General features: G+C 42.4%; 1 protein-coding gene across 5 annotated transcripts in view; it reads left to right on the plus strand.

Moving 5' to 3' along the window:
* Positions 1-27,083, plus strand: part of DACH2 (dachshund family transcription factor 2) — a 302,374-nt gene that overhangs the window by 178,811 nt on the left and 96,480 nt on the right. For all 5 annotated transcript variants that reach the window (XM_035113841.2, XM_060270328.1, XM_035113842.2 and 2 more), the window contains one exon: positions 15,386-15,517. In XM_035113841.2, the coding sequence (XP_034969732.1) occupies positions 15,386-15,517 (132 nt within the window). The remainder of the gene's footprint in view (positions 1-15,385; positions 15,518-27,083) is intronic.

Consider the following 27,083-nt stretch of genomic DNA (forward strand, 5'->3'; position numbering starts at 1 on the left):
TTCCGGAACCAATTGTGTACTTAAACCGAGGTACCACTGTATAATATATATAGACTCTTTACTGGCAAATAATGGCTCGGGTGCTAATTGTGTAATATTAATTCAGATCTTTTAGTTTTTATGCTTAGGTGGCTCTGGATCTCGTATGCTACCTCAGCCCACAGCTGACTTGTCTGCCAGTCATTTATTTTTGTTTATTCCTGGCCAAGGTGAAAAGATTTCAACTCAGGGCTTGCCAACCTTTTTAGGCCTGTGAGCACATCTGAATGAGTGCTGTGAGCAACACCCTCTCCAGTTAGTTCTCTCACCTCCCCAGGCAGAGAGAAAGAGAGAGAACGTGCACTTTGCTTTTCCAAGAGATCTTGGTAAAAGTCAAATCTAATGGACTTATTCCAAGCCTTGCAAAGCACATAGCGCTGAAAGAGGAAGTGAAAAGAGAGTTTCTCTTCCTCCTCCAGGTCTTATGTACTTTTCCAGGGAGAAAAGGTTAACCTGACAGATTGTCCAAGTGTCCCTATTTTCCAGGGACAGTCCCGGATTCACAGAAGCCGTCCCAGTTTCTGATTTGATCCCAGAATGTCCCGCTTTTCCTCAGGACATCCCTATTTTCATCGGAAAAATGCTGGAGGGTTTATAGAATAGGATTTCCCCAGGGCTTTTTTTTTTTCCAGCCGGAACTCAGTTCTGGCACCTCTTTTTCTAGAAAAATAACACTGGACTTGCCCATTTTCATTGGAGAAATGTTGGAGGGTATGTAACCATCTTCACCACCTCATGACTAAGGGGGCAGTGAGTGAGTGTAAGTGTATGAGAGGGAGGGGAGAAGCCTTTTTGTAGGTGCCAGGGGAAAGTCTCAAGAGTGCCACTGCACCTATGAGGTCCATGTTGGCAGCCTCTGCTCTGACACTGACTTTGCATCCCGGATTCTCCAAGGCTCCTCTTTTACTGAGTTGGACCATTGGACCCTCCAGCTCAGCGTTTTTTGTTCTGCCAAGCGGCAGCTCTCCAGAATTCAGACAGGAGTCTTTTTTCTTTGTACCTGAAGATGATTGTTATCAGACCTGGGACCATCTACATTCAAAGCAGATACGTCTAGCACTGCATTACCTACACTGAATGCTTGTGGCTCTCTAGTGTTTCAAGCAATGGGCTCTCCCAGCCCTAACTGGAGATGCCAGGGACTTTCCACATGCAAAGCTCAGGTGCTCTACCCCTGAGCTCCAGCCCCTCCTCTATAAATATATTGTCACAACCACACCATGCATTAAAGCACATTTAAAGCACATGGCTTCTTTCAAGGAATCCTGGGACTTGCAGATTGTTTGTGGTGCTGGGAACTGTGACTCTGTGAGGGATAAACTACAGTTCCCATGATTCTTTTGGGAAAGCTGTTGTGTGGTGACCTCAGTCTCAGTTGCTGGGTCCTCAAAAGGGAGTCAGTCTGTTTTGAAACCAAAACTTTGCAACATTAAACTGTTTGAGCTCTGAAAATTTGCTAACTTTGAGAAGTTGGTGGTCTTTCTGGTCACCTATGGATTTGCATTTTTATTACACATGACAACATTATTATTGATGTGTGTTGAAGGCTTGTAATGTGACTTGCATGATCTTATGAAAATCAGGCCTTTTTGGGTGGTGCTCTGAAGATGAAACATGGACTATTTACTTTTTGCCTTAATGAATACTAATGTACCAGGGGACAAGCAAGACATCTTTGCCGTCTGTTCGCCTTGGCCAGAAAGAAACAAAAATAGATGAACGGAAGACAACAACCAGTCAGCTGTGGGCTAAGTGCAGTTGGAAGTTCTGACTAAAGCTAACTGATACCCAGACCCACAAACCTCTCTTGTCTCATTTTTGTTCTGACTAAATAAAATAGGAACAGACAGCAAATTGTCCTGTTTCCAGGATTCCTGGTGGGAGTTCTGCATAATAGATTCATTGTTTCTGCTTATGTTTACATTGCTTTTTAAAAATAATAATCTCATAATTAGTGATTGTTTTGTTCATTTGTATTGGGAGTTTTCTTCCAGGAAGGGGGAAAGAGCTCATTTCCTTGAAACAGAACTTTCTTTCTCTCTCTCTCCAGGCTTCAGACTGTGCTTTCTTGCCTATGCAAAAGCAAACTAATAAGCCACAAAATGTTCCAATAAAATGTAAACCATTGCTCACTCGCTTTGATAACACTGTGTGCTTACCTAAAACAGTAATTAGGTAGAGCAAGATGTTCTTCTGTTTGTATGTTTTTGTTTTTTCAAAAAAGGAAGATAAATTGGTTGTTTGCAACCGTTGGGACAAAATCCATCTCCTGTTATTCTTTTAGCTTTCCCTTACTGCCCAGCAATTTAGGCTATTTATTTCTAAAATGTGCAGCCTGCCTTTACATTATTCTGTGTTTTTACTATAAACTAGGGTATGTGCCCATGTTTAAAAGTGATTGAGTTATTAATAATAATAATAATAATAATAATTTTAGTTTTGCAAATATAAGCGAGGAGAAAAGAAACGTGGGCTGCATTAAAACATGGCTTTGATTGTGCTAGTTTTACTGGTTATAACTCTATAGCTTATGTCCCAATTTGTATTGTTCCTTTGACACTGTTTTACCTGTTGCATTATGGAACTGTTGCTTTTCAGTAAATATACCACCATGTCACACTGAATTTTAAATGGCAGGAAAGTACTCCATTCTTGGATACTGCCCCAAATTTAATCAAATGAAATTAAAGCACAAAACTCCTGTGATTTTTCAAGTTAAGAGTGTTGTATATTGCCCCCCCCCACCGCCCCCGAAATAACATAGAAAAGCATGCTAAATATCTGCTACATTCCATTAGATTTCCAGAAGCAGTTTTTACGTCGTGTGAAAGATAACATAATACGAAAAAACGAATAGGTAAGGAAATATTTCAAAAACCAAATAAAATGCTGCCTGATTGCAGCCATTGTTAGCTGACACTAAGAACAAAAATAGTCCACGTGAAACTAGCAATGACTGGCCATTCCCAAGACTTTCTCCCTCTGCTGACTTGGCATTTTTTTCTTAACTATTTGTTTCCTTTGGAATCAGCAACCATTTCTACCAGTCTTCTCTTCCTATAACCTTCTGGTGGCATTTCTGCCATTGGAATCAGTTGTGCAAAAATAATGTGTCATGCACTGGTTTGTAGAAGATCCTGGGGGGGGGGAGTGGTGTGAGTTAGGCTTGATAACCTTCTTTTGCATTCTGAGATTTTCTCAGAATAAACAAAAGATCCTATTGTGGTGGTTGGCAGCTGGAGGACTTTGAACTACAGCTAACCCATCCTTAGCCCACCACTTTCGCCTTCATCAGGGAAAGAAGCGTTTCAGCATTAGCTAACCGCAGGCCTTACTGAAGAAGAGAGGAGTTGCATACACACATTTTCTATTCCAATTTATTTGTTGCTCCTTATAGCAGAAAGAGTCTTGAAGCAACTTAAAATAGAGCCTATAAAGTCCAAAAATACAATAAATGGCAGATAGATAAGTTGAAATGCTAAAATGGACTTGGCATTAATTGGAGGTGTCTGAAACTCTGGCGAGCCACTGCCAGTCAGTGCTGACAGTACCAGCCTAGAGGTACCAATGGTTTGAGTCAATCTGTGGAAGCTTCCTATGTTCTTATAAAGACACTTGTGCAGTCTGAGCCCTTTGTTGTCAGGAAAACAGTCAAACTGCTTTGCAGGTGGGCTTTGTTCATCTTTATCTTTTTGCTTGGTAAAGTTCCATAGAAGGGCACACATACAACAACAAAACCCACCTCTGCATGATCGGTTTTGGTATCTCATTGTTAGTGTTTATTTAGGCAAAGGTGCTCTCATTAATGTCTCTGTGCCAGATGGTCTCATCCCATGATACCCCATATAAAATATAATATATAAGCATCTGTATCAATAATTCAGCCTGCATGGCATAAATCAGTCACATGGCCTGTTCCAGCAGATGGGGAATGCCCTTCGATTTTCATACTAATAACCTAATTCATAAAACATTATTTTGCTTATTTCCATATCATTTTCATATACGTTAGAAGGGGAAATGCTGAGCTCACCCATCTATCTTGTATAATTATGTGTCTGTATCCATGCAGATATTAAAGATGAAGGGGAGAAAAATGAGATTCCTGCAATCCCTGTGGTTGTCACCATGTAGAACCGGGGTGGGGTGGGGAGCAACCGGTGAACCTCCAGATGTTATTGGACTCCAACTCCCATCTGACCCAGCCAGCACAACCAATGGTCAGGGATGATGGGAATTGTAGTCAGTCCAGCGATATCTCAAGGGTCACAGGTGTTCTGCCCCAGATGCAGAAGGAAATATTGATAAACCTATAGGTTGCCCAGGGGAAGTGAGAAGTGAGTTATTCCCTTCTGGGTTAAGATCTCTTGTGAATGTACTCCTTATTCTGAAATCTATATTAAGCCACACCACAACAGTTGTCTGTTTGTATGGTCTGCCTTCCAAACTACTTAGATAGCATCAGGAGAAGAGGTACTATTAAAGAGCTTTGGCGGGTGGCTGATCCATTGTGGTAAATGGGGTACTTCCCTACCAACCTCTTGATGCCCACAGCCAGGCCCCACTTGCCTGTCTTCTTACACCCAGTTCTGGGAGTGGCAATGTCTGTGGCAGCTTACACTTCCTTATTCTTAGATGGGGGCAAAATAATAAAATAATAATTAGTTGGCTGCACCTGTCACTGGCTCTGGCACCACCTGTTGCTGGCTTCCTTACCTTCTACCTTATCACTTCCAAGGGGCACCAGAAGGGAATGACACACCTGCCAGGGAACCGGGTAAGAGAGGACAGATTAAAAACAACACTTTTGTCCCAGTTGAGAAAGGCAGACAAAGCCTTTGTGGTCTGATGCAGAAGCCTTAAATAATGTAACCAGCTCCAGTTTTTCTCCCTCCAAGATGCTGCTGAATGGGCAAAATGTTTTTTAGCTTGTAGCCCTGCAAGTTACTCACCAAAGATGACCTCTCTTCAAATTAGTCTACAGTTGGCATACTTCAGCTCCTTTGAATAAGTATCGCCTTTCATGTTTGAAGCAGGCAGCCTAAGGAAGTGAAGTTTATATCTGTGTTGAGAAAGAGGAGATCTGGTTGCATTTTAAGAATGACTTCTCAGGAAAGCTATGGCAGTGACCTATTTCAGCCACACTTATACTTGGAATGTTTTATGCATTATCATTCATGCTGCTCTTCTTATTGTTTAAATTTAAAAAGAAAGAAATTGTAGCTGGGAAGTTATGATATGCAGGGAACTGTGGTGGGGGTCAAAGTCCTCTCATATTTTCCTCCACTAATAATTACCCCCACACACCCACTGTTTGCAACAAACAGCATCTTCATGCATGAATAGGAACTTGAACCAACTTTAAAAGCAGTGCTATTTTTCTAGAAAAACAGGTGCTGGAACTCACCATGAATGCCTCCATTGTTCTCTTATGGCAATAGCGACCACCTGAGAGGTGCTGGAACTGAGTTCTGGTGAGTTCTGTCTGAAAAACCCCCTAGTTATAAGGCCCTTGAACTCCAATGTAGATTCATTTTTTAATATTTTTGTAAACCACTTTGAGGTTGTTGTTTTTTTACAATCAAGTGGTGCATAATTTTTGTGGAATAAATAAAATAAATTTCATGCTAATCATCATACTAGAGCTAATCATCAACCAGTCTGGAATCTGATCAGAAGAGTATCTGTGAGTGGTGGTGACATACTGAGTGTCCACCTCTCCTCCTCCCTCCATATATCTCTCAGTTTTCTCCAGCAAGCAGCAGGCTTTGAGGAGGAAGGATGCCTCTGAATACCAATAATACCAATTGGGAGAAATGCTGTTGTGCATGTGCACTTCCCATCAACATCTGGTTGGCCACTGTGAGAGCAGAATGCTGGAGTACGTGGTCCTTTGGCCTGATCCAGCAAGGTCCTTCTTGCATTCTTAATCTTACCTGTGGTCATAAACTCTGTCCCTGTTCTCAGTAAGGCAGTAAATGCTTGCTTGCATATTACCACTTGAGACTATAGTCTCTTTCACATACAAGTAACCATCACACGCTGAGAAGATTTATTTATTTATTTCATAATTTATACACTGATTGTTAAAAAACACACACACACACCTTTAAGAGTTTTGGAGTAGGCTCATACCCTAGTCTGGTGTGCTAGATTTATGTGGGCAGGTATTTGCTTTGTATAGAGAAGCATTGCACATCAAGACACAGGAAGCTGCTGATAACTGATTTGGGCCATTGGGCCATCTGGCCCAGAATTGTCTAAATTGGGTTGTCAACCTGGACCCTGGATGTCAACCTGGTTCAGGATTCCAGGTGGGCGGTAGGGGGTTCCACGGCACAAACTGAATCCTCCTTCCATTGAGCACTGGTGGGCGGTAAGGAAATTTTACCATCAAGAAAGATGCATTAGTGGGTGGTAGGTATAAGAAGGTTGACTACCCCTGGTCTAAATTGACTGCCAGCAGCTTTGCTGAATTTTCAGTGCCTTCCCCAGCCCTACACCACAGTGCCAAAGATTGCATCTGGAACCTTTTGCGTGCAAAGTGTGTTCTGTGCCAGTGAGTTGCACTCCTTTCCCACCTGGTCTGAAGGGGCACAACTGGCCCCCGCAGCGGTTTGCACAGTCCTCTCGCAAAACCCAGTCCTGTCCATTTCATCGAATCTTGCGCAGGAGACACAACAGACTTTCCCCACTGCCTGTGTGTCCTGTGTGCCCCGCCCCGTTACGAATTGCAGCATGTTTGCACCACCTTTAAACGTGTTCAGATTAATGCACTCAATAGCAACAAGCTTTTCTTTCCATCTGTTTCCCTCAACTTGCTTGTTTTATTGATCCCATCAATAACAATTATTAAAAGTGTAGGAAACAGTTGCTTAATTAAGTTCAACTACAGTGGAGGGATTGCTTTATCTTCTTCGCCTACCAGTGCTGTTTTTAAATTGTTTTAAGGTGTTAGTTTAAATATATACGCTCAAGCAACTTTGGATGTCAGATTTAACATAGTGGCACATGGCCATTGAAAAACCCCAACCTTCTGCCTTGCAGTTATAATGATAGGATATCTTTTCATCCCAATAAAATTGGTAACTAGGAAGCAAGCTTTTAAAGTGGGAACTATCTGGAGGGGACTGGGGAAAATAATTTCCTTCCCAGTGCTTCTTGACATGTTGAATTGAAGGTGGGGTGCTTTAAAATGCTTGTGAAGTACAGGCTGTGACCATTTTGCACGTATTCAACCAATGTGCAACTGCCAATGCTTGGGTTGATTTGGACTTAGAGGAGGGCAGAATGCGGGTGGGGTGGAATGGGGCAGGGTGATAGATAGATAGATAGATAGATAGATAGATAGATAGATAGATAGATAGATAGATATATTTATTACGGCCATTGGCCCATCACACAACAATTTCCCATACCAACATATACCAACCTCCAAGGTTAAAACAGCCAAAAACTACAGAAAACAAACAAAACAGAAACAAAAGACCAACAACATACAATACAATAAATTTACAACATAAACATCGCCCTCTGCTCATAAATTAATAAAAGACATCAATGTTGATGTCACTTAATTACATCCTAAAACACAAATCATGGTTTAAAAGGGTTATCCGAGCCGCACAGGAGTCCGTTTTTCTTCTTTAGGGATAGAACGCTGATCAGGAATCTGGCAACCGTGAGTGATCTTAAAGGGTCTTCATCATTTAGTAGGTATCTCAGTTTGGCTTCATTCGAATCATCGGCAATTCCCTTTAGGGGCAGGGTGGGCTTATGCACACAGGAGACAGGTACGCAACCCATGTACAACTCAGGGGTTTCCTGTAGTACACGCAGATTTTGCTCTTGGAGTCTTTGTTATCCAAAACCTTGGTTATCCAAACACAAGGAATTATTCCCAAGCCTCACTACCTGAATGGCAGATCGAATATATCCACACAGCCAGAGTTTGCACACTTTTTGTGCTTTGCTGGTCAACAGCAGCCATTTCAGGCAGAAAGCATGTAGGGGGAGGGGTATCTGACAAATCAGGGAGCAGGAGAGGTTGGACAAACCAGTTTTTCCTCTGCCTCTCTGTAGCTGGTTGACTGCAGCCATTTTAGGAGGAAACCATTGGGGGGGGGGGAAGAGATCACAGATTAGAAATGTTCCCACAGGAAATAATGGAAATTGTCAGCTTGTTATGCAAATGCTCACTTAATGAACAATTTCCTGGGAACACATTGTATTTGGAAAGTGGGAACTATGCGTATTTTGTTTCTACTTTTAACACTGCTGAGCTCTGTTTCAGAATTGTGTTAGACTTCGGTATCAAATACAACCAAGGACCTTGTAGCTTTTAAAAGACAATGATATGACTCAGACATTAATTCCAAACCATGTTTTGTGTTGATGTCTAAGCCAACATAATGCGATGGTCTGTGCTTTGCAGGTTGCCACCAAAGCAGAATCCCAACCAACACAGTTTCAAGATGGCTTGCAAACATCTGAGTAAATTGGCTGGAATGCAAACTCTTAACTTCAGTTTCAGAAAACACATAACCATCAGGGTATTTATTTGTTCATTTGCTCATTTGTTTATCGCAACACCTAATCCCTTTTTATGAAACATCTGAAAACAATTTAACAATAGAAACATTTCACATAAAAAGCAATTAAAACAATTTCATATGTAAAAAACATTTCAAGTCCAATACAATATATATATATATAAAATCTCCCCTTCAAATGCTTGTTGAAAAAGAATGAAAGACAATGGAGACTGTGCCTTTCTGATATTTACAGGAGAGAGTTCCAAAGGGTAGCAGCTGCCACTCACTAAAGTTCATGAATATTGGGATGGTTGCTGGGATGATGCAGATAGAATGAAAAGCAGATATAGGTGTTAAGTCAATGGGAGAGGGAGGGAGGGAGGGCAGGTTGGTTGAAGATGGTTGATGAGTTGACCTGGGGCTGTCCATTGAGAAACTGAACATTACCATGGTTGGAAGCTCAAAATGCCAGCTCATCTCATAACATCAATACAGTACTTGGTATTTTTGAAGTGTTCAAAACACTTTACGTATGTTATCTCAGTCATTATTATAACTGTTTTATGCAGGAGGTAAATATTATCGTCCTTATGCTACAAATTGGGGGAGCTGGCTGCGGTTGAGAGGTTGTAGCATTTTTGGACTTACATCCCACTTTTACTCCAGGGAACGTAAAAGGTTTACATGTTCCTCACTCCCCCCCCCCAACTTCATTTTATTCTTTTGACAACTTTACAAAGCAGGTCAAACTGATAATATAGTTACTGGCACAACTCACCTAATGGGCTTCAAGGCTAAATGTGGATTGCAACTTGGGTTACCCCATTCCTAGACCAACACCCTTGTTACTTTCACTAACCTGGAACATTCATTTAGGTTGCCCAGTGAAACAGTGACAAAGGTACAATTTGAGCTAAGGACTTTTCTGGCTTTTGTTCATGCATACAGTGCAATTCTATAAAATGAAATCTCTCTTAATTTGATGGAAATTGTGCTTTTCAGATTGCACCCTTAACCACTCTGCTGAAAACGCAAAGTAGTGCTACTGTATTATATAAGAATAACCACCAGGTGTGGGGTGGGTGTGAACACCTTGTAGCCAAATTCTTAGAAAGCTTTTGTTTTGTTTTGTTTTTTTCCTAAACTTCTTCTGTGGTACATGTTAAAGTTTTACAAAAGCTATTAAAAAAGAAACTTCAAATAGAAGGCAGTTCATTTCGGCCATGATATCACTCCAGAATTGAAGCATTATAGAAAAGCTAAACAATGCCAAATGGATTTGGCCGAGATCAAAAGCCAAATCTATTTGTTCGCTTTCATCTTCAGTGTTCCATTTCCTAGGAGTCTGACCTTAGTCAAACATCTATTAAAGTTAGCTTTTTGATCTCCCCCCTTCTTTTTCAAAAAAGAAGGGGGGAAAGTCAATCTTGAAAAATTTTCTTCCAAAGACAATCACACTATTGTGTTTTTAATGTTCCTCCAGCATCTAAGTAAATAGGATTCTCTGGTGTATGCGACAGAACACTGGTTAAATGGGACAATCATTTTTGTGTCTTAGACAAGAATCAAAAGGAAGCATTCTTCAGAGGCTGTTAACTGGAACAAGAAAATCCCCCTTAGGTCACTGGAAACCTGTTAGCTGGTCGATCTATGGCCTGTTTTAGTCCTTTGATTTAAAAAAAAAAGCTTTGTAATTTGATAACAGGTAGCTTAGTTGCTTCTAATGTGGTTTCCTCTTCATCAGTCAAAGTTGACGGGTGCTTAATCAGGGAAAAGGTTCATTTACTCCTAAATTATGAGACTTGTAGTCCGGTTTCAGTACCAGTAGAAAGACAGCCACTACCAGCTCTTTGATGCTCCCCAATAATGTTAAAATGATCACTTTTTATTTACACCTTTAAAGTATTATACTTTCTGTAGCATGTTTTCTGTAAATAGTTCTTAGCGTAAATAGTTCTTAGTGTACTAGGAGCTGGGTCTCCAGGTGTGGCAATGGCTAGAGAGGGCACAGCCTGCAGAGGACCCTATAAGGAGGCCTGGAGGGTCACATCTGACCCCTGGGCCTGATGTTCCCTGTCCTTGCCTTAGCCTATCACCTCAGAACTGTGTCATTTAATAACGATGATAGAGTCATACATTCATAATTGTAATGGAAACAAAACCAAGAAGGGAAGCTTCTCAGTCTAGCTGCTATATAGAGGCCTATATTGTTCTTTCTTCTTTGGCGATCACTCATAGCCAAGTAAGATTGTCTTCCATCAACACAGTTTTAACAGTGAGTCCATAAGTGACTGTGGAGGGCAATTCTGGATCCGCACATCCTTCCACGATGGGAACATAGGTTTCCAGCGGGAGTTGGTCATGGTGAGGATTTGCCAAATGTCCCTTCCTCTTAACTCATTTCTCCCTTTTGTCCTGAGTTCATGCTGTTCTCCAGTTGGAGCGCTCGCAGGCCAGTGATTCCCAGTTGTCAGTGTTTATACTAAAAAAGATTTGCCTTGAGAGTGTCTTTAAACCTCTTTTGTTTTCCACTGGCATTATGCCTCCCATTCTTAAGTTGGGAATAGAGTAGTTGCTTTGGAAGATGATAATCAATGTGTGTGTGTGTGTGTGTGTGTGTGTGTGTGTGTGGAAGGGACCACAAGAATCTTTCGTCCAACCCCATACCATGCAGGAATCTTTTGCTCAAGATGGGGTTCGAACGCACAACCCTGAGATTAAGAGTCTCGTGCTCTATCAGCACTCTAACCTTGGAATGGGCAACTTGAACACCTCTAGGTGTTGCTGGAGTTGCACTTCTATCATCCCTGACTGTGCTGGCTGGGTTTGATGGGAGCTGGTGTCCAACAAAGTTCTGGAACAGGGTCAGCTCCACCATCAGGTAGAGTGACACAGTCAAAGACTGAAACCTCATCTCAGCTAGGCTACTGCCCTCAGGTACAGTTGAAGGAGGCTGTCCCATTACCAGTTAAGCTCTTGCATAGTGAGTGGATGCGAGGGAGCGCCATCCTGTCCTTTGCTCAGGCAGCAAATATTTATGGCTCAGCCCTGACCAAGAGAGCTACAGGTTCCCTATCCGTGCTCTAACCAGTACACCACACATGTGGCATATTTACTTGGGTGTATGCCCCACTGTATGCCCCACTCAGTGGAGAGTGCATAGGCTTGCAGTTTTTGCCTCTTAGCCTCACGGAAACCTAAGTTCAATGAGTACTTTTATTCTTCTTCGGTTAATGCATTTACCAGGACAGTTGCCACTTTTAAAAAAGAGGTTCAATTATTATAGGACATGGAGCACTCTGCTGATTTTCTGGACAGCCAGTCTTTCTTCCCCCTCCCCCTCCTCTCTATTCAACCCCATCGCCCAAAATCCCTTCTCTGCCTTTTTACATTCATCTTTGTGATCCTGAGAACCGAAAGGGTCAGGCAGTCAACTATAGAGAATAAGATAAAGGTCGCTGGAGTGGAGCTCACTAAAAGTATTAAGTATTACAATCCTGACAAATCATTCCCATAGCCTAGACTCTAAAAGGAACGGAAAATGTCATGAAATCAATCAACCATCATAAGCGGGTCTCTGAAAAGAAAGCAAGGGAAAATACAATCTAACCCGGCCTTTCCCTTTCCAACTCTGATTTTGTCATTTCCTCTCAATCATATAACTTAAAAAAGATTTTCTGAGTATGAGATGGATGCATCTTGTTATGTTTCATCCATCATTGATAATATTGTTATTTTACTGATTTTAACATTTTACATGGTGGAATAATATGCCAAGATACATACAAATAGTAATACACATACATTTTCACTAGGTTTATTTCAGATTCTGGGACTGACGTTTCCCTGAGAAGGGTGAGGCCAGTTTTCAATAAGCTCCTGATCAGTGCTGGGGCAATATCATAGGCTGCTTATTGGCTGGACTTAGCCTGGCATCTATCACTTCCACCCTGACATGTTCCATCCAAGATCCTAAAACCATCACTGCCATTTTAGGACTTATACATAAAGCAGAATGAATTGGTTGAACCAACGAGGGGGCAGTCAGTGAAAACAGCAAGTAGTGGGTAACATTTTTTTTCATGCTGCCCTTACATTGCAGTTAACAACTCCAAACAAAACAGCCAGGATGGAATTGGAACATCAAAGTTTGTATCAAAATATTTTCATAGAGAAGCATTAAAAAAGAAGACCCTCCCAATACAGTCATAAGTGATGCAGTCCATTCTGGCACCCCAGAACTCAACCTACTCATCCCCCCTTCTTTCTGATCCATCTGCAAACTAGGTTTAGTTAGGCTGAACATTTGAAAGACTGAAGGATTAAGCTGGATTTTGATACATTGAAAGAGGGATAGCTGTCAGAAGAGCATGAGATTCTTGATCTCAAGGGTTGTGGGTTCGAGCCCCATGTTGTGCAAAAGATTCCTGCATTGCAGGGGGTTGGACTAAATGACCCTGTGGTCCCTTCCAACTCTACAGTTCCATTATTCTATGTGTGTGCAGTAGAGCAGCGTTTCTCAACCATGGTTCTGCGGCACACTAGTGTGCCGCAAGACGCTGGCTGGTGTGCCGCGACGTGCGGCGACGAGAAGGGCGATTTGCATTGTCACGTGCCTGGCGGCCGCCAATACACAACACTGACCCGCCGGAAAGCAATATTTCTCCTCCTCTTTCCCAAAGCTCAGTGCAAATGACTGGAGGGTGGTTTTAGACAAACTTAAAGAAGCTGGCTGGATTAGCTCAACCTGAAACTTGCTGAGCAAAGGATTGTGCTGGCAGAGAAATCAGTGGCTTGTGAAGCCTTATTACAGGAGATTGCAACCAACACAGCAATTGGCAAGTGTTTCTTACAGTCATAATTATATAGTCAATATAGGGTGGCACAGAGTTAAATTTTTTAACTTTTTTAATGGTGGTGTGCCTCGTGATTTTTTTCATGGAACAAGTGTGCCGTGGCCCAAAAAAGGTTGAGAAACACTGCAGTAGAGGGTAAATTTCACCTTTGTCCGTTAGGTTAGTTTCTATACACACTCACACACCTCCATCCAGGCAAGAAACATCAGAATTCAGGGACAAATTTTAAGCCAGGCGAAAACACTCAAGGAAAATGCGAAGCAAGGCCAGTGAATGGTATGACATCAGGAGCAGGAGTGTGGCCTTGGGGAATGTACCTAGACCCAGGTACAAAGGTCCTCAGGACTAAGGTTCCCCACCTCTGCTCAGGAAGTTGCCTCCACCTTCAGACCTGGTCTGGCTCCCCTGTCACTCAGTGACAGTCTACCTTCCCTCAAGAGCAGGGGTCCCCAAATTTACTCGGCTTCGGGCTGGTGCCCGCAGCACCGATCGCGCAGAGGGCAGCGGAGCGCACGTCTGTGCACATGCACACATGCTATTTCTGGCGCATTTCCAGGTTGGAAAAGCACTGGAAATAGCTTGTGCGCATGCGCACGGGCCTTCTTTGACCCAGAAGGGTGCCGGAAATGACGCATGCACATGCGTGCAAGCTATTTCCAGCGCTTTTCCGACCCGGAAGTGGGCAGCCGCGCCGGCAAGAGCGGGTGGTGGGGGTCATCGTGGGCCGCATAAATCAGCCTCGTGGGCCGCATCTGGCCCCCGGGCCGTAGTTTGGGGAAGCCTGTGGTAGCATCTGCCTTCTGGCCTGGTCCTGAGGAAGGCACATGCTCCCTCTTGAGGAAAGCATGCAGTAGTAACTGGTGCAGAATGATAGATGGGTTCCTTCACCCCACAATGAGCAAGATTTCTCTGGTCTGGAGGGAGGACTGTTCACTCCAGCCTGCTTCTGAAGGAAGCCGGGAGCAGCTGCACTCATCTCTGAGGAGTATGGGATCCAGAGACCGCAAAATGTCTCCCCCCCTCCTATTTTCAATATGGCATTGCGCATTAAAATTTCATACCACCAGATGTTTCATTGTTCTTGCTTTCTGAATGTCTCACTTGACCCACAACAGGTTTGAATGCAGATATTGCATACAACCGGTAGAGCACCCAGAAACCAGGCACAATTTGGACTTGAAATCATAGCGGCACCAGAGCCTAAGTAGTTTCGTGTGTTTTCTCCCCCTTTTGGATGTTTCCAGTTACAAATAGTTTGTTAATTTAATTAAATGTTTTGTTTTAATATGAGGGACTGTAGTGCAGGCGGTGTGGCTTGCCATTCAATTTTAATTAATTAATTGCATACCTCAAGATTGGATTACTCATAGCTCCTCTTTAGTTAATTTACTCGTTCACAGTTTTGACAAAAAAGCTTCATGAATAATGCAGAGGGATGGGTACCATCTAACCAATTACTAAACTAGGAGGGTGTGTGTGTGAGGATTTAGTTAGAGAATAGTACAACCTTCCATCATCATCCATAATATATAAATATGAATGCAAAATACATATATGTGTGAATATATGTGTGAATATCTATCAGGGTGCCCACCAGATTCTATAACTCCATTTGCACCAGGTTATAAATTATAATTGCTGTGTGAGTCTCGCTTCCCTCCCTCAAGCAACTACTGTATCCACATTATCAATGGCTGAGAGCCATTATGGCAATGCACTGCTTCCTGTGAGGGAATAAGCCAAACATCACAAGTTGAGAGAGTGTTATTGTGTACGTATCTTGCTTGTAGGCATCTCAGAGGCATCTGGTTGGCCACTGTGAGAACAGGATTCTGAATTAGATGGGCCTTTGGTCTGAACCAGCAGGGATATTATGTTCTTAGGCAAGTTGAAATGACATAAAATACTGTTTGGTCATTTTGTTTAAATAATTTTCCTCTTTGTTTCTGTGGCTAGGTCTAACAGCAGCTGCCATGGCAGAGGCGATGAAATTACAGAAGATGAAGCTGATGGCCATGAATAGCCTTCATGGAAGTGGGAGTCAGAATGGGACAGAATCTGAGAATGAGGAACTGAATTCCAATGCAGGTAAGCAAATCTGAAATAGGTTTCTTTGAGTTTTCCTCTTAACTGTTCACTCCTGGGAAGGAGAAACTCTTCCATTGTCAAACAGTTGCTATTTTGGGTCGCCTGCAACTCGAATAGCCATTTTACGAGAGTCACACATGGAAAAGCTGCCAGATTATGCGGTTGATGGTGGTAACTCGCTTCTCCACCTTTGTCTCTCTGCGGGATGACTCATACTGCATTCCAAAAATTAGAATGTTTTGGAAGTCATCCATTATTGACAGGAAAAGTCCACACACAATGGAGGATTTTTTCTTTTCTTTTTTGGCAACAGGAGAAGTCATTGTTGCACAAATGAGCTTTGGGGGAGATGTTGATCACACCTTTTGCTTTTGGCAAATGGCAATCTTAATGCTTAGCCTTGGGGAGAATGATTGTGTGTTTACGTGTTAATCATTATAATTAGCATGGATCTAGCACATTTCAAGTTTTGAGAGCACTTAATGTATATCAGCTCAATGTCCTTATGGGATCTTCTAAGATAGGCCTCGATTATTTTCACTAGGTTGCAAATATGGCGCTGAGGCTTGAGATAAGATTTATTATTCCATTTTTTTAAATCTCTCAGTCTTGTTATGAGGCTGTTGAGTGGTCTCCTAATCCAGACACTGATCATATTCATACCAAAAGGTTGCTGCATTATATGCATTAATATCATAGCTCTGGCTGAATATTGGCTTGCCTGAGATCCTCTGGTGTATGGCTTGACAATCCACAATGGCACAATATGCCTGCAGGGTCTCATTTCCTGAAATTAGACTTGAAATAAGCCTTCTGTTGTAGCCCATAGAAGCTATTTTCGCCTGGGGTCCAAAAAAGTTTCTCCACTTTTCAATTTCTCCAAAGGCCCAAAAAAGGTTAGCAACCCCTCTTGACTTTGAAGAGCTCATATCATTGATTCTCCAGCTCACAGTACTGTTGACTTAGCTCCATTTGTGAGACCAGCCTGCACAAGGCTGTTCACTACGTAGTAAAACTGTTTCAGGCATCACCAAAAAAACCCAAACCGAATTGTGGCTTCCTAGTTTGTTCAGCTTCCTGATTCATTTCTCCCACTCATGGTGCAGGAAGAGCAAAGCAGTAGTGATCAAGCACATTGGACCAGCACACTGCTCATTCCAAATAATGCACAAGAGCCAGCAGTCTTATCATGATGTGCGAACATGGCCAATGTATTGATCTTGATTCAGCAGGGTAGATCAGAAATATGCAAAGAGGGTGGGTGATTTTGCCAACTTCCTTATGGCAATCGTATGAATAGAAAATGCTGCAATATACCAGACCAGACTGTTGGTCCTTCTAGCCCAACGCTGTCTACTCTGACTGCCAGCTGTCTTTCAGGATTCCAGACAAGCTACCCCTGTATGAGAAGATGCTAGGAATTAAATCTGGGACCTTTTCTGTGTAAAGCAGGTGTTCTGCCATTAAGCTATGCCCTTCTCCCCAGTCATAAAGTGCATACCAACAATTATCTCTTGTGCATGTTCCTTTGGGTGCTCTCTGTACCACCCAAGCCATGCAGATCAGCATTTCCCAACCTTCATTTCCTTAGCTATTGTTGGATTATAACTTCCATCATCTCCCAGCCAGTGGCCAGGGTTGATGGGAGTTATAGCTCAACAATATCTGGTGACCCAAGCTTGACAAACATTGACCTAGATACTTCACTGAAACTATGGTATCCCCATTATAATTCTATGTCTACACTCAAGCTTTCAACAAATGTTTGGGGTGGTGTTTTTGTGTGTATAGGCTCATACGGGCGAAATTACTGCTAAAATAAAATGGTGTAAAACAAAAATAAAAGGAGATTGAATTTTGAAAGTAACTCCTTAACAAAGGCAGGAGGCAACATAGCCACTGAAGCAGGAGCCATGTCAGTGAAGAAAACATTTTATTTTAAGGAGACAGACCTACAGTTTCTTTGATTCGAGGTTGTGTTTAATAGCTTCTATAATGGCTGCAACATGACTCTGCATCTCGATTTCAGCATGAATAACAACCTGTTCGTGTTTCATTTAGCTCCAAATGAGAAATTCTGTCTTTTTATTGTTTTAGGAAATTAGTCTGTGTACTATTGCTCCTGGAACTTTATAATTAATCACTAAAGGTTATGGCTGTTGAGAGTTTGTGGGAAATAGACGCCTGAGTGGTTATAACTATAGCTGTCAAATCAGAAATATTGGTTTACAGTGGTAGAGTTTGTTATTCTTTTGGATTTTTAATAGATACACATGAGTAACAAAGAGTTTGAAGTCACCTTTTTACTTGAAAAAAATATATGTGGAGTGTGTGTGTGTGTGTGTGTGTGTGTGTTCATGTCCGTGTGTCCTTTCATTCATTGCTACATTGTGATTTCCACCAGAGAGATAGAAAAGATATGCCTTTAAACCTCTTTTCATTCTGGGTGATTGCCTCGTTGCCTTTTGTGATGGTTTAAGTGGAGCAAGGAGAATGTTTTGCAATTGGGCTGGAATAAAATGATATTTGCCAGTGTCTTTCTTTTTTGAGTATATATTATTGTGCTTTTGTTAAGATTCAAATCCAAAGTACACCTGGCGTTTCTGTGAGAAGGATGTTGAACATGTAGTAGTGTGCCCTTCTTCAAGGGTCTCACAGGGGGTGGTAGGGTGGAAAGCAGGGAGACAAACAGAGGTGCTGTTAGAGCTAATGACAGGCAGAGGCAAATAACTCCAGTTTTGTTCCCACCCACCCCCACTCCTAGCAGAGTTCTGCGTGGGCAAAACTGAGAATAAGGAGGAGTTGGTCGGGAGACTTGTAGTCCCCTCACTGAGTTCCAATTCCCAGAGTTGCCTGGGAAGAAGAATTCATTGTTAAACCTTTCTGGGAATTGCAGTTCTGTGAGGGGATTACAGGTCTCCTAAGAACTGTCAGCACCCTGAAATTACCAGGATTCTTTGGGGGGGGCATGGTTGTATAACATGGCATGATACTGCTTTGAAAGGTATAATACAAATGGGCCCCAATTTTATGGAACTCCTTTCCAGCTGAGGTCAGGCAGGTCTAATGTTCTACCAAAACCTTTTTTAAAAATCTGTTTAGCAAGCATTTCGTTTGAATTCTGTTCTTACAGTTTTCACTTACTTTTATCTTCTTTGTATTATGGCATAACTTGCAACCACTTAGAGACTACCCGTAATTAAGTGATTATATAAATAAATAAAACACATAATTTAGAAGGACTAGTAGGGGCAACAGTCATGCCACTGATGATATTATTGGTTCTTTGCTGATGTGCTAAACATGTGAATGAGTGGATGCAAGGGAGATGAAAAGTGAATAAACTGATTGTTGCCTGCAAGTTTTTGTTGCTGTACTTTGAAGGACTCTTTATGCCATTGTGCTGTAATCAAAGGAGCGTCAACATATAACTCCAGAGATTGAACATGCCCATTCCGGCATGTTAAGCAAGGAATAAAGCAGTTGACTTACAGTGGGGTGGAGGCATTTTAATAGAAATTCTCCAGTACGTGTGTGTCAGTAGCATTCCTGAGCAACAGCACCAAAGAGCGTTAAATACTTATTGTGGCAAATATTCAATATCACTGGTTGATTTCTGAGGCAAACTGATATGTTAGTAAGGATCAGGGCAACCAAGGAAGCAAGCCTCATGCAGATTCTGGAAATTCAAGAACCAGGGGGAAACCTCTTTTATAGGGGAAGTAGTAGTAAGTAAGTAAGTAAGTAAGTAAGTAAGTAAGTAAGTAAGTAAGTAAGTAAAATTCTGTTTTGTGTGTGTAACATGAGTTTCCCCCCATGTACCTGCCATGCAGTTCCACCCGCCCCTCCTAAATGCAAACATCCTTCCCGATCTGTTTAAAAAACCACAAATACATCACTCAGAGGAATATTTAAAGGAGCATCAGGAGGGGAGAAACTCATTGGTTTAATGGAATGCTGTCAAGAAAAATCAGCATCAGAAATGACACAAGGGCAGAATTGATACTTCTGCACTGACACGTTAAAAGAAAATCCCATACATTATTTAGAAAACCTCGAAATCTGTCAGCAGTATGATTGCCGAGTTAGCAGAAGCAGGAGGGAAGGGGCTCGGAGTTGAAAAGAAAAAGCATAGGCATGGATCCATATTGTAACCTTTCATGTTCTACACCCACCACAAGTACCCAGCTATTACACGGTCAGCATTCCCTCCCCCCTCCCTTTTAAAAATCCCCATTTTAAAAATCTCAAGTTGAAAGTGGTAGGTGTTTTATTCAAAAAAACAGGCTGCCTAAGCTGTTATTTTGTTGTAAGTTAAAGATGACAAGATCCAAGAACAAGGTGTGTGCGTTTTGTTTTTTAAAGAATCTTTTAAAAAATGCCTTTGCTGATTTCCTAAAGTAGTTACCCCCGCCACCAACCCCCACCAGTAAAATAGGCATAATGTGGGCACGTTTTGCTTATTTAAACATGGACAGTTTTATATTCCAGTGGTGCTAATGTTTAATTCTCCATATTATATATCTTTATCTACCCACATATATCTAAAGGCCAAATAAAAGCACCTTGATTTTTGTTTTAATCTTTATGTTATATTTTGCATGAGAACTTATCCCAAAAAGTATAATCTGGGCAAGGATACATTTTATGGACATTGAGCATCTCTCTCTGTCCTGTTTTGACCACCACCACCCCACCAGTCACAAATGTCCAGGTGTCAATGGCAAAAGAAGACTTGTCCCTATTTCAAAAGCCACCTGGACAGGAATTCTGCACATCTAAACATGAAGGATGGGGCTGGCTCCAGGTCTCAGATTCCCCTAGTAAATTGCCCTCTTGTGGGTGCTCTTCTGTCACAGGGCCCCGGTGGATTTCCCCGGCTGCAGGCCATGTGGGGTGATCCTAGATCTGGGACAATGTGAGGTATTAAAGGGATGGCTGCTTGGTGTGCTAGGTATATAAGGGGGCCAGGTAGTAGACCCTACTATGGACCTGTGATCCAGGCAGCTCTTCAGTGTTCATCAATTTTGTTGTCATAGCAACTCAGTTGAGCTCCCTTTATCCCCTCCTAACTTTGACAGGAGCGAGGCTGGCTGGCTGTTGCAGCACCAAGGACAGCTCCTAGTCCAACTCTCCTACACTCAACTCCTTGTTGAGTCCTGTGCTACTACTTGTTAATTGCTTGTTAGCCAAAAATCTCCAAGCAATTTTCAGCACATTTAAAAACATAAACAGAAGTACATTGTACCATTTTTTTAAAAAAAAAATCAGACAAAACACCTGCCATTTATTGATAGACAGGTGTCTGTGTGCATTGGTGAGTGTGTGTGTGCGCACACACCCCTTCCTATCTATCTTACATCCATATATACACAAAGCAGCCATACATTACATCTGTTGGAAGCTTTGGCAGCACACTAGTAACACACCATCATTTCAGTCTATCAAAAACCCGAGGGAAATGCTGAGTCTTGACTGGTGCCGAAAATATGTCAGTTTTGTGTGTGTAACACAAGCATACCACAGGTAGGGAGCTACAACCAAAAATGCCCTTTCCCTTGTCACCACCCTTCCATCACAGCAGGGCCTTGGTGAAGGGCCTCAGAAGAAAACCTAAATGTCTGGGTAGGTTCATATTGGGTGAGGTGTTCCAAAAGATACTGGGATCCTGAGCTGTGAAGAGCTTTATAGGTCAAAACCAGCACTTTGCATTGGGGTTTGAAGTGTACTGGCATCAAGTGTAATTAGAACAGAACAGGTGTTATATTATCTGTTCCCCTGAAACCTGTCAACAGTCAGGCAGATGCATTCTCCACTAACTGAAGCTTCTGGACTTAGTACTAGAGTCTCTCAAAGGACTGACCCACAGGCCTGTTGGCAGGCACTTCTTCTCCCTCCCATGGCCTCCCACCTGCACTGCTGGACTGGTGCGGTGGGACTCACTGGAAGGCCCCCATGAGGGTCCTGACTCTGGTTCTACAAGGCCTAATGTATGGAATGTGGTCCATCAGGCCTGCCGTTTCAGGTTTAATGGTCGACTGATCACCTGACCTAGCTCTTTAGCTGTTGTTACTGTGGCCTCCAAGTCCGCAAGCTGGTCACTACTGGACTTTGGGGTCATGTCACATTGACAGGGAGTTAAACTAGATATTTGATCCCCCCTGCCAAATATTATGATCCCATAAGATGATTCTTGTTAATACGTGTTGTACACTGCTTATGAATTTGCAAAATAAAAAATAAATGAAATCACTAATAAAATAAACTCTCTGCTGCCAAATGATTAGAACTCTTGCTCTTTTTCATAGCAATAAACTAGAAGATAGGTGTTAAAAGTTCCTTTTGTTGTTTAGGCTTCTATGCTTCCATCATGCCTCCTCCCACAGAGATATTTGGGAGAACCCATCTGATAGATGGGAAATACAGTGCATCATATGCACCCATGGCACAGAAGGTGTAGTTTAGCAATCTGCCAGATTAGCAGGATGCTTACTGAGGTAGCACGTGCTCTGGTTGGCTAAGTTTACCTGAGAGGGTTTTCTTTTGCATGGTTTGATTGAATGTCTCCTTGTTACATACAAGGCCTGAAGTAAGATAGACAAAACCTCTCTGTTCCTTTCTCCTCAAATTATACACAGTTTTTGTTCAGTTTTCCTTAGTGAAGTATTATCAGGATTCATTTCCTCTTTGGACTCCCATCTCTGTTATTTAAGTGAGTTTGCCAACACCCACCTGTAACACATTACACTACTAACAAATGTCTCTAGAATGAATTGTAAGCAACTGTATGGCCCAGTTCTTCTGGGAGAAGAAGCTTGCCTGCCGCAGCTCATTTGCATATGTCAGTTTATATTCCTGGTTATGAAATTATAAATTGCCTGCTGCCATTCTTAAAGCCAAACTTAAGCAAAGAGTAAGGTGGCAAAAATCCATACAGGCCAGTTTATATTCCTGGTTATGAAATTAAAAATTGCCTGCTGCCATTCTTAAAGCTGAACTTAAGCAAAGAGCAAGGTAGCAAAAATCTATCCAGGCCAATTTGGAACCAGTCCAGTCATTCCTTAAGGCATGGGTGTCAAACACAAGGCCCGGGGGCCAAATCCGGCCCGCCAGACCTCGTCATGTGGCCCGCCGAGCGCCCCAGCCAGCGGGACCCAGCAGCTTGCTGCTGAAGCGCCGTGCCGACAAAGCGCCGACAAACAGCTGGGGCCGGGGGGGTCCCTTCGCGCTCTTTTCTGGCGCTGAATCAAGGCGGCGACCCCCCTTCCCTTTCTTTCTTCCTCTCTCTCGTTCTTATTCTTTCTTTCCCTCTCCTTCCTTCCTTCTTTATCTCTGTCTTCTCTCCCTCTTTCTTTTTCTTTCCTTCTTTATTCCTTCTTTCCTACTCTTCTTTCTCTCACCTCTTTCCTTCCTCTCTCCCTCCTGCTCCCTCCCTCCCTCCTTCCTTCCTTCCTTCCTTCCTTCCTTCCTTCCTTCCTTCCTTCCTTCCTTCCTTCCTTCCGTCCTTCCCATCTTTCTTCCTCTCCCTCATTCTTATTCTTTCTTTCCCTCTACTTCCTTCCTTCTTTCTCCCTTTCCCTCTTCTCTCCCTCTTTCTTTTTCTTTCCTTCTTTATTCCCTTCCTTATTTCCTACTCTTCTTTCTCTCCCCTCTTTCCTTCCTTCCTCTCTCCCTCCCACTCCCTCTTTTCTTCCTTCCTTCCTTCCTCCCTTCCTCCCTCCCTCCCCTCCCCTCCCTCTCCCTCTCCCTCTCCCTCTCCTCAGAAACATAGGATGCTGCTTCATACTTCTGGCCCTTAAACCCTGGAACCAGGAGAGCAGCTCCAGTGAGTCAACCTCAGCCAGTCCCTTTGGTGAAGGGTGGTGGCTCACTGGCAGAACATCTGTCCTGCATGCAGAAGGACCCCAGCATCTCCAGGTACTAGTAGCTCTGCAAAGGTCCTGCATGAAACCCTAGCGAGCCTCCACCACCCAGTGCAGTTACCAAAAATCATTTTTCAATAAATTGTACAATAATTGTACATTTGAATATCTACTTGCCATTATTCTGACTATGTTTCTGCTTTCAGAGCTAGTTATTACTTACATTATTACAAAAAACAGTAATAATTGAATGCAGTGACAATAATTTATGATAATAAAGAGTGGACACATAGTCCTACAGATACAACCGGCCCTTTGAGGGTGACCAAACTGCTGATGCGGCCCCTGATGAATTTGAGTTTGACACCCCTGCCTTAAGGCATGTGTGATAGTCAAATGTACTAGAAGAATATTTGAGAAAGCAGACTGCATGTCCACTTTTAAATATTTGACCCAAATGGCACTGTTAAAGTTAACCATGTGAGTCAGTATCAAGAACATATCATTGCAAACTTGTCGTCAGCTATTAGCACCATTTTAAATAAAAGTTGTGAGTATCACTTTTTTAAAAAAAGCATGGAAATTGACATTTAAATACAGATTTTAAGTACCCCCCCTGAAGATCCAGTGCTGGGGGGGGGGGTAAATCAAGGTTACACAGTACCGGCACCCACCCAGCCCCAAAATGTTAAAAGTGTGGCACTTACTGTAACAACTTTATGTTGAGTTCCGGCATCTTTTTTTACTTAAAAAAAAATCTAGCAGAACAATCCAAAGAACCAATGAGGAAGAACCAATGAGATAAGCCACTTTTTTTTCTATAGCCTGCAAAGCCCGTGCTGGTATGAGAATCAGTGGGGTATACATTTCTCCTCCCTTCCCCCCTTCCTATTCCATTAAAAATGAAGAGCAATTTCCCTCCCATTGACTCTAGTGGGAAGGAAATAAATTATGCCAACTTCAAGGTTGGTGTAGTTCATCCCTCTTTCTGGGTGCATGTCGGAGGACTTTAAATCCTGTGATTCCACAGTGTCAGCTAGCACTCTTCCCATGTACCCCAGAACACCTCTGATGTTGAGGTTCCAGTGTTGAGGGGCACCATCTGTGGGCCGTTTTGGAAACTCTCAGAGGAGGCATGTGAGCCTGGGTCTCCCGCTCTGAGGTCCATAGCTCAATGGAAGAGCATCCACGTACTTTGCATCCAGAAGGTCCCAGGTTCAATCCCAGTATCTTCAGGTGGGACTGGGAAAGATGCCTTCTGGAATCCAGGGCAGCCACTTCCAGTCAGTGTAGTGTAGACAATACACAGCTAGGTGGATCAATAGTCTGATTCAGTATAATAAGGCAGCTTCCCTTGTTCCTGTATTTTTGTTCAAGTTGGAATTTGCTGGAAACTCTAAAAATTAACAACAAAATATTAAATTATTAAATCTTAGTGTGTCATAAGATGGCCTAGTGATGAGATTCAAGTGGAACAGAACTTTTTAAAACAACAAAAAAAGCCTCTTCCAAATGAAGAGAGTGCCTATATCTGTCACATTTTTTTCGTTTCCTTAACAAATTTATAGTATTTGAGTGCAGAGGTCTAACACTTCAAAGCATAAAAAAGAGAAAAGACATTCAGCATTCACTAATCTTCAAACACCCCCCCCCCCCATTCTGCTATCTTCTTACAGCAGCACTAATGGAAATGTATTTTGTTTAATGACTCTGAAATCCTGTTTGTAATTAGATGTGGGAATTGGTCTTACTTTGTAACAGATGATACTGGAATAATAATATGAGAGACGCTACACTGAGACCACTCTCCTCCTAAATCTATATCATCTTTCAAGCTATTGACAGGAAATGTGTCCGAGAAAACATAGAAAACATAAGAGATTGATTTTTTTAATAAAGAAAAAGGCAGGAGTGTGTCTGATCCGGCTTTATTCCTCATCAAATTATTTATGGGTTTACGTAGTAAACCATTTAGTTTTTGTTTTTCATTCAGACCTGAGTATTTTAGGAGCTCATGTGGTGGGAAGGTTAGTGAGGCAATGCTTGCAAAAAGTGTGAGTTCTATTTCGGTCCCACTTAGAGTGCCGCTCTCTTCAAAACCAACATTCATTGCAAGAGACCCTCTAGGCTTCTCTCTGCCTGGCCCCTGGAACCCCTGGATCTGGCCCTTGGAACAGGCTACACCCTTCATTGGTCCTGCTTCAGACCCTAGGTGTTTTCACCTGGCTCAAACATGTCCCAGAAACTCTGATAAAGCCTCTTGCTTCCCTGGATAGAGGATAGAGAGGGGTGCTTGTAGAAAGGAGTGTACTCAACAGAGGTACAATTGGCATTAATTGCTGTGCCTCTTTTCCATCTGAACTCGCTCACATCTCTGGCATGTGGCCTGCAGAAGTTTGCCTAGAATGTCGCCTTTGGGCTAAAAAGGGCTCCCCATACCAGCTTTACTGTGAAGCCTTTGTGAACTCCTACTTCTCCTGTCATGCTATAACGTGATCTCTGAACAAAAGTTTTCAGATAATAAAATTGTAGAGTTGCAAAGGACCGTGTGGGTCATCTAGTCCGACCCCCTGCAATGCAGGAATTTTTACCCAACGTGGGGCTCAAACCCACAACCCTGAGATTAAGAGTCTCATGCTCTGTTGACTGAGCTATCCAGCTGAAGAAGTCACCCATTCTTTCCCTGTTTACCCCTCCCTACAGCTCTGTCCCTTTCCTCACCTATGTTGCATTTTAGATTACAGACTCCTTTCATTTTCTATGAAGTGCCACACACATTGATAGAATGGAATAAACAAACAAATAGCAAGAACAAGAATTTTTTGCATGGCGACAAAGCACTGATGCCCTTAAGAGTCATCCCTTGGCAGTTGTTTGACTGATGCTCTCCCTGAAAGGTACAAAGCTCTTTCAATGTTCTAAGAGTTAAGCTGCTCATACACCCTGGATCAGGTACCAGTACTTGAATACAGAGCTACACACAATTCTCTTACCCTTGTCTTTATGTGAGAGTGGTTTGGAGTGGATGCATAAAGGCCGGGTTACAAGATTTCCCCAAGGGGAGCACCATTTTCCATGACCTCTGCTCATTCTGTCTCCCTCTGTTTGGGGGTGGGAATGTATCATTGGGCCGAGTTCCTTTTTTTTTTTTGTTAGAAATGAGTTTCACAGGGGACAGCTGAGAAATTGTGTTGTTCCTATTTATTTGTTGGTTTAATTTTTTCAGCCCCCTGAACCAGTAGCTCAGGTTTCTTATGCTTCATAACTAAGCAGTAAGAAGGTTCTGGCCATTTCCTAATTATTGCATTAGGAAGCTGCACATGACGATGATTAGTGTTTCCCAACATCTACTGATGGGGAAGCTCTTTACTAAAACTTAAGAAATTACTCTGTATGAATGTGTATGTATGATACTGTCATTCTATCTGAGCAGTAAAAGAGAGAGCCCAGATCTTTAGCTTCATCATCAGAGGCAGGGAGAAGGAATGAAATCTGAATAAAACACTCCCTAGAACCCAAAAAAATTAAACAGTTTATCCCGTCCAATCAACCGCACGCGCAAAACTGAAACCGGAACGAGCATTCTCTCTTTGGATTTGCAACTCCCATGCTGAGCGCAAGACGTTTCTGCCAGCTATACAGCTGCCAACAGCAGGAGCCACATAAATGCCAATTTTAATCAGAGCTGATTTTATCAAACCCAC

This window comes from Zootoca vivipara, chromosome Z (genome assembly GCF_963506605.1).
Source record: "Zootoca vivipara chromosome Z, rZooViv1.1, whole genome shotgun sequence".
Taxonomy (NCBI): Eukaryota; Metazoa; Chordata; class Lepidosauria; order Squamata; family Lacertidae; genus Zootoca; species Zootoca vivipara.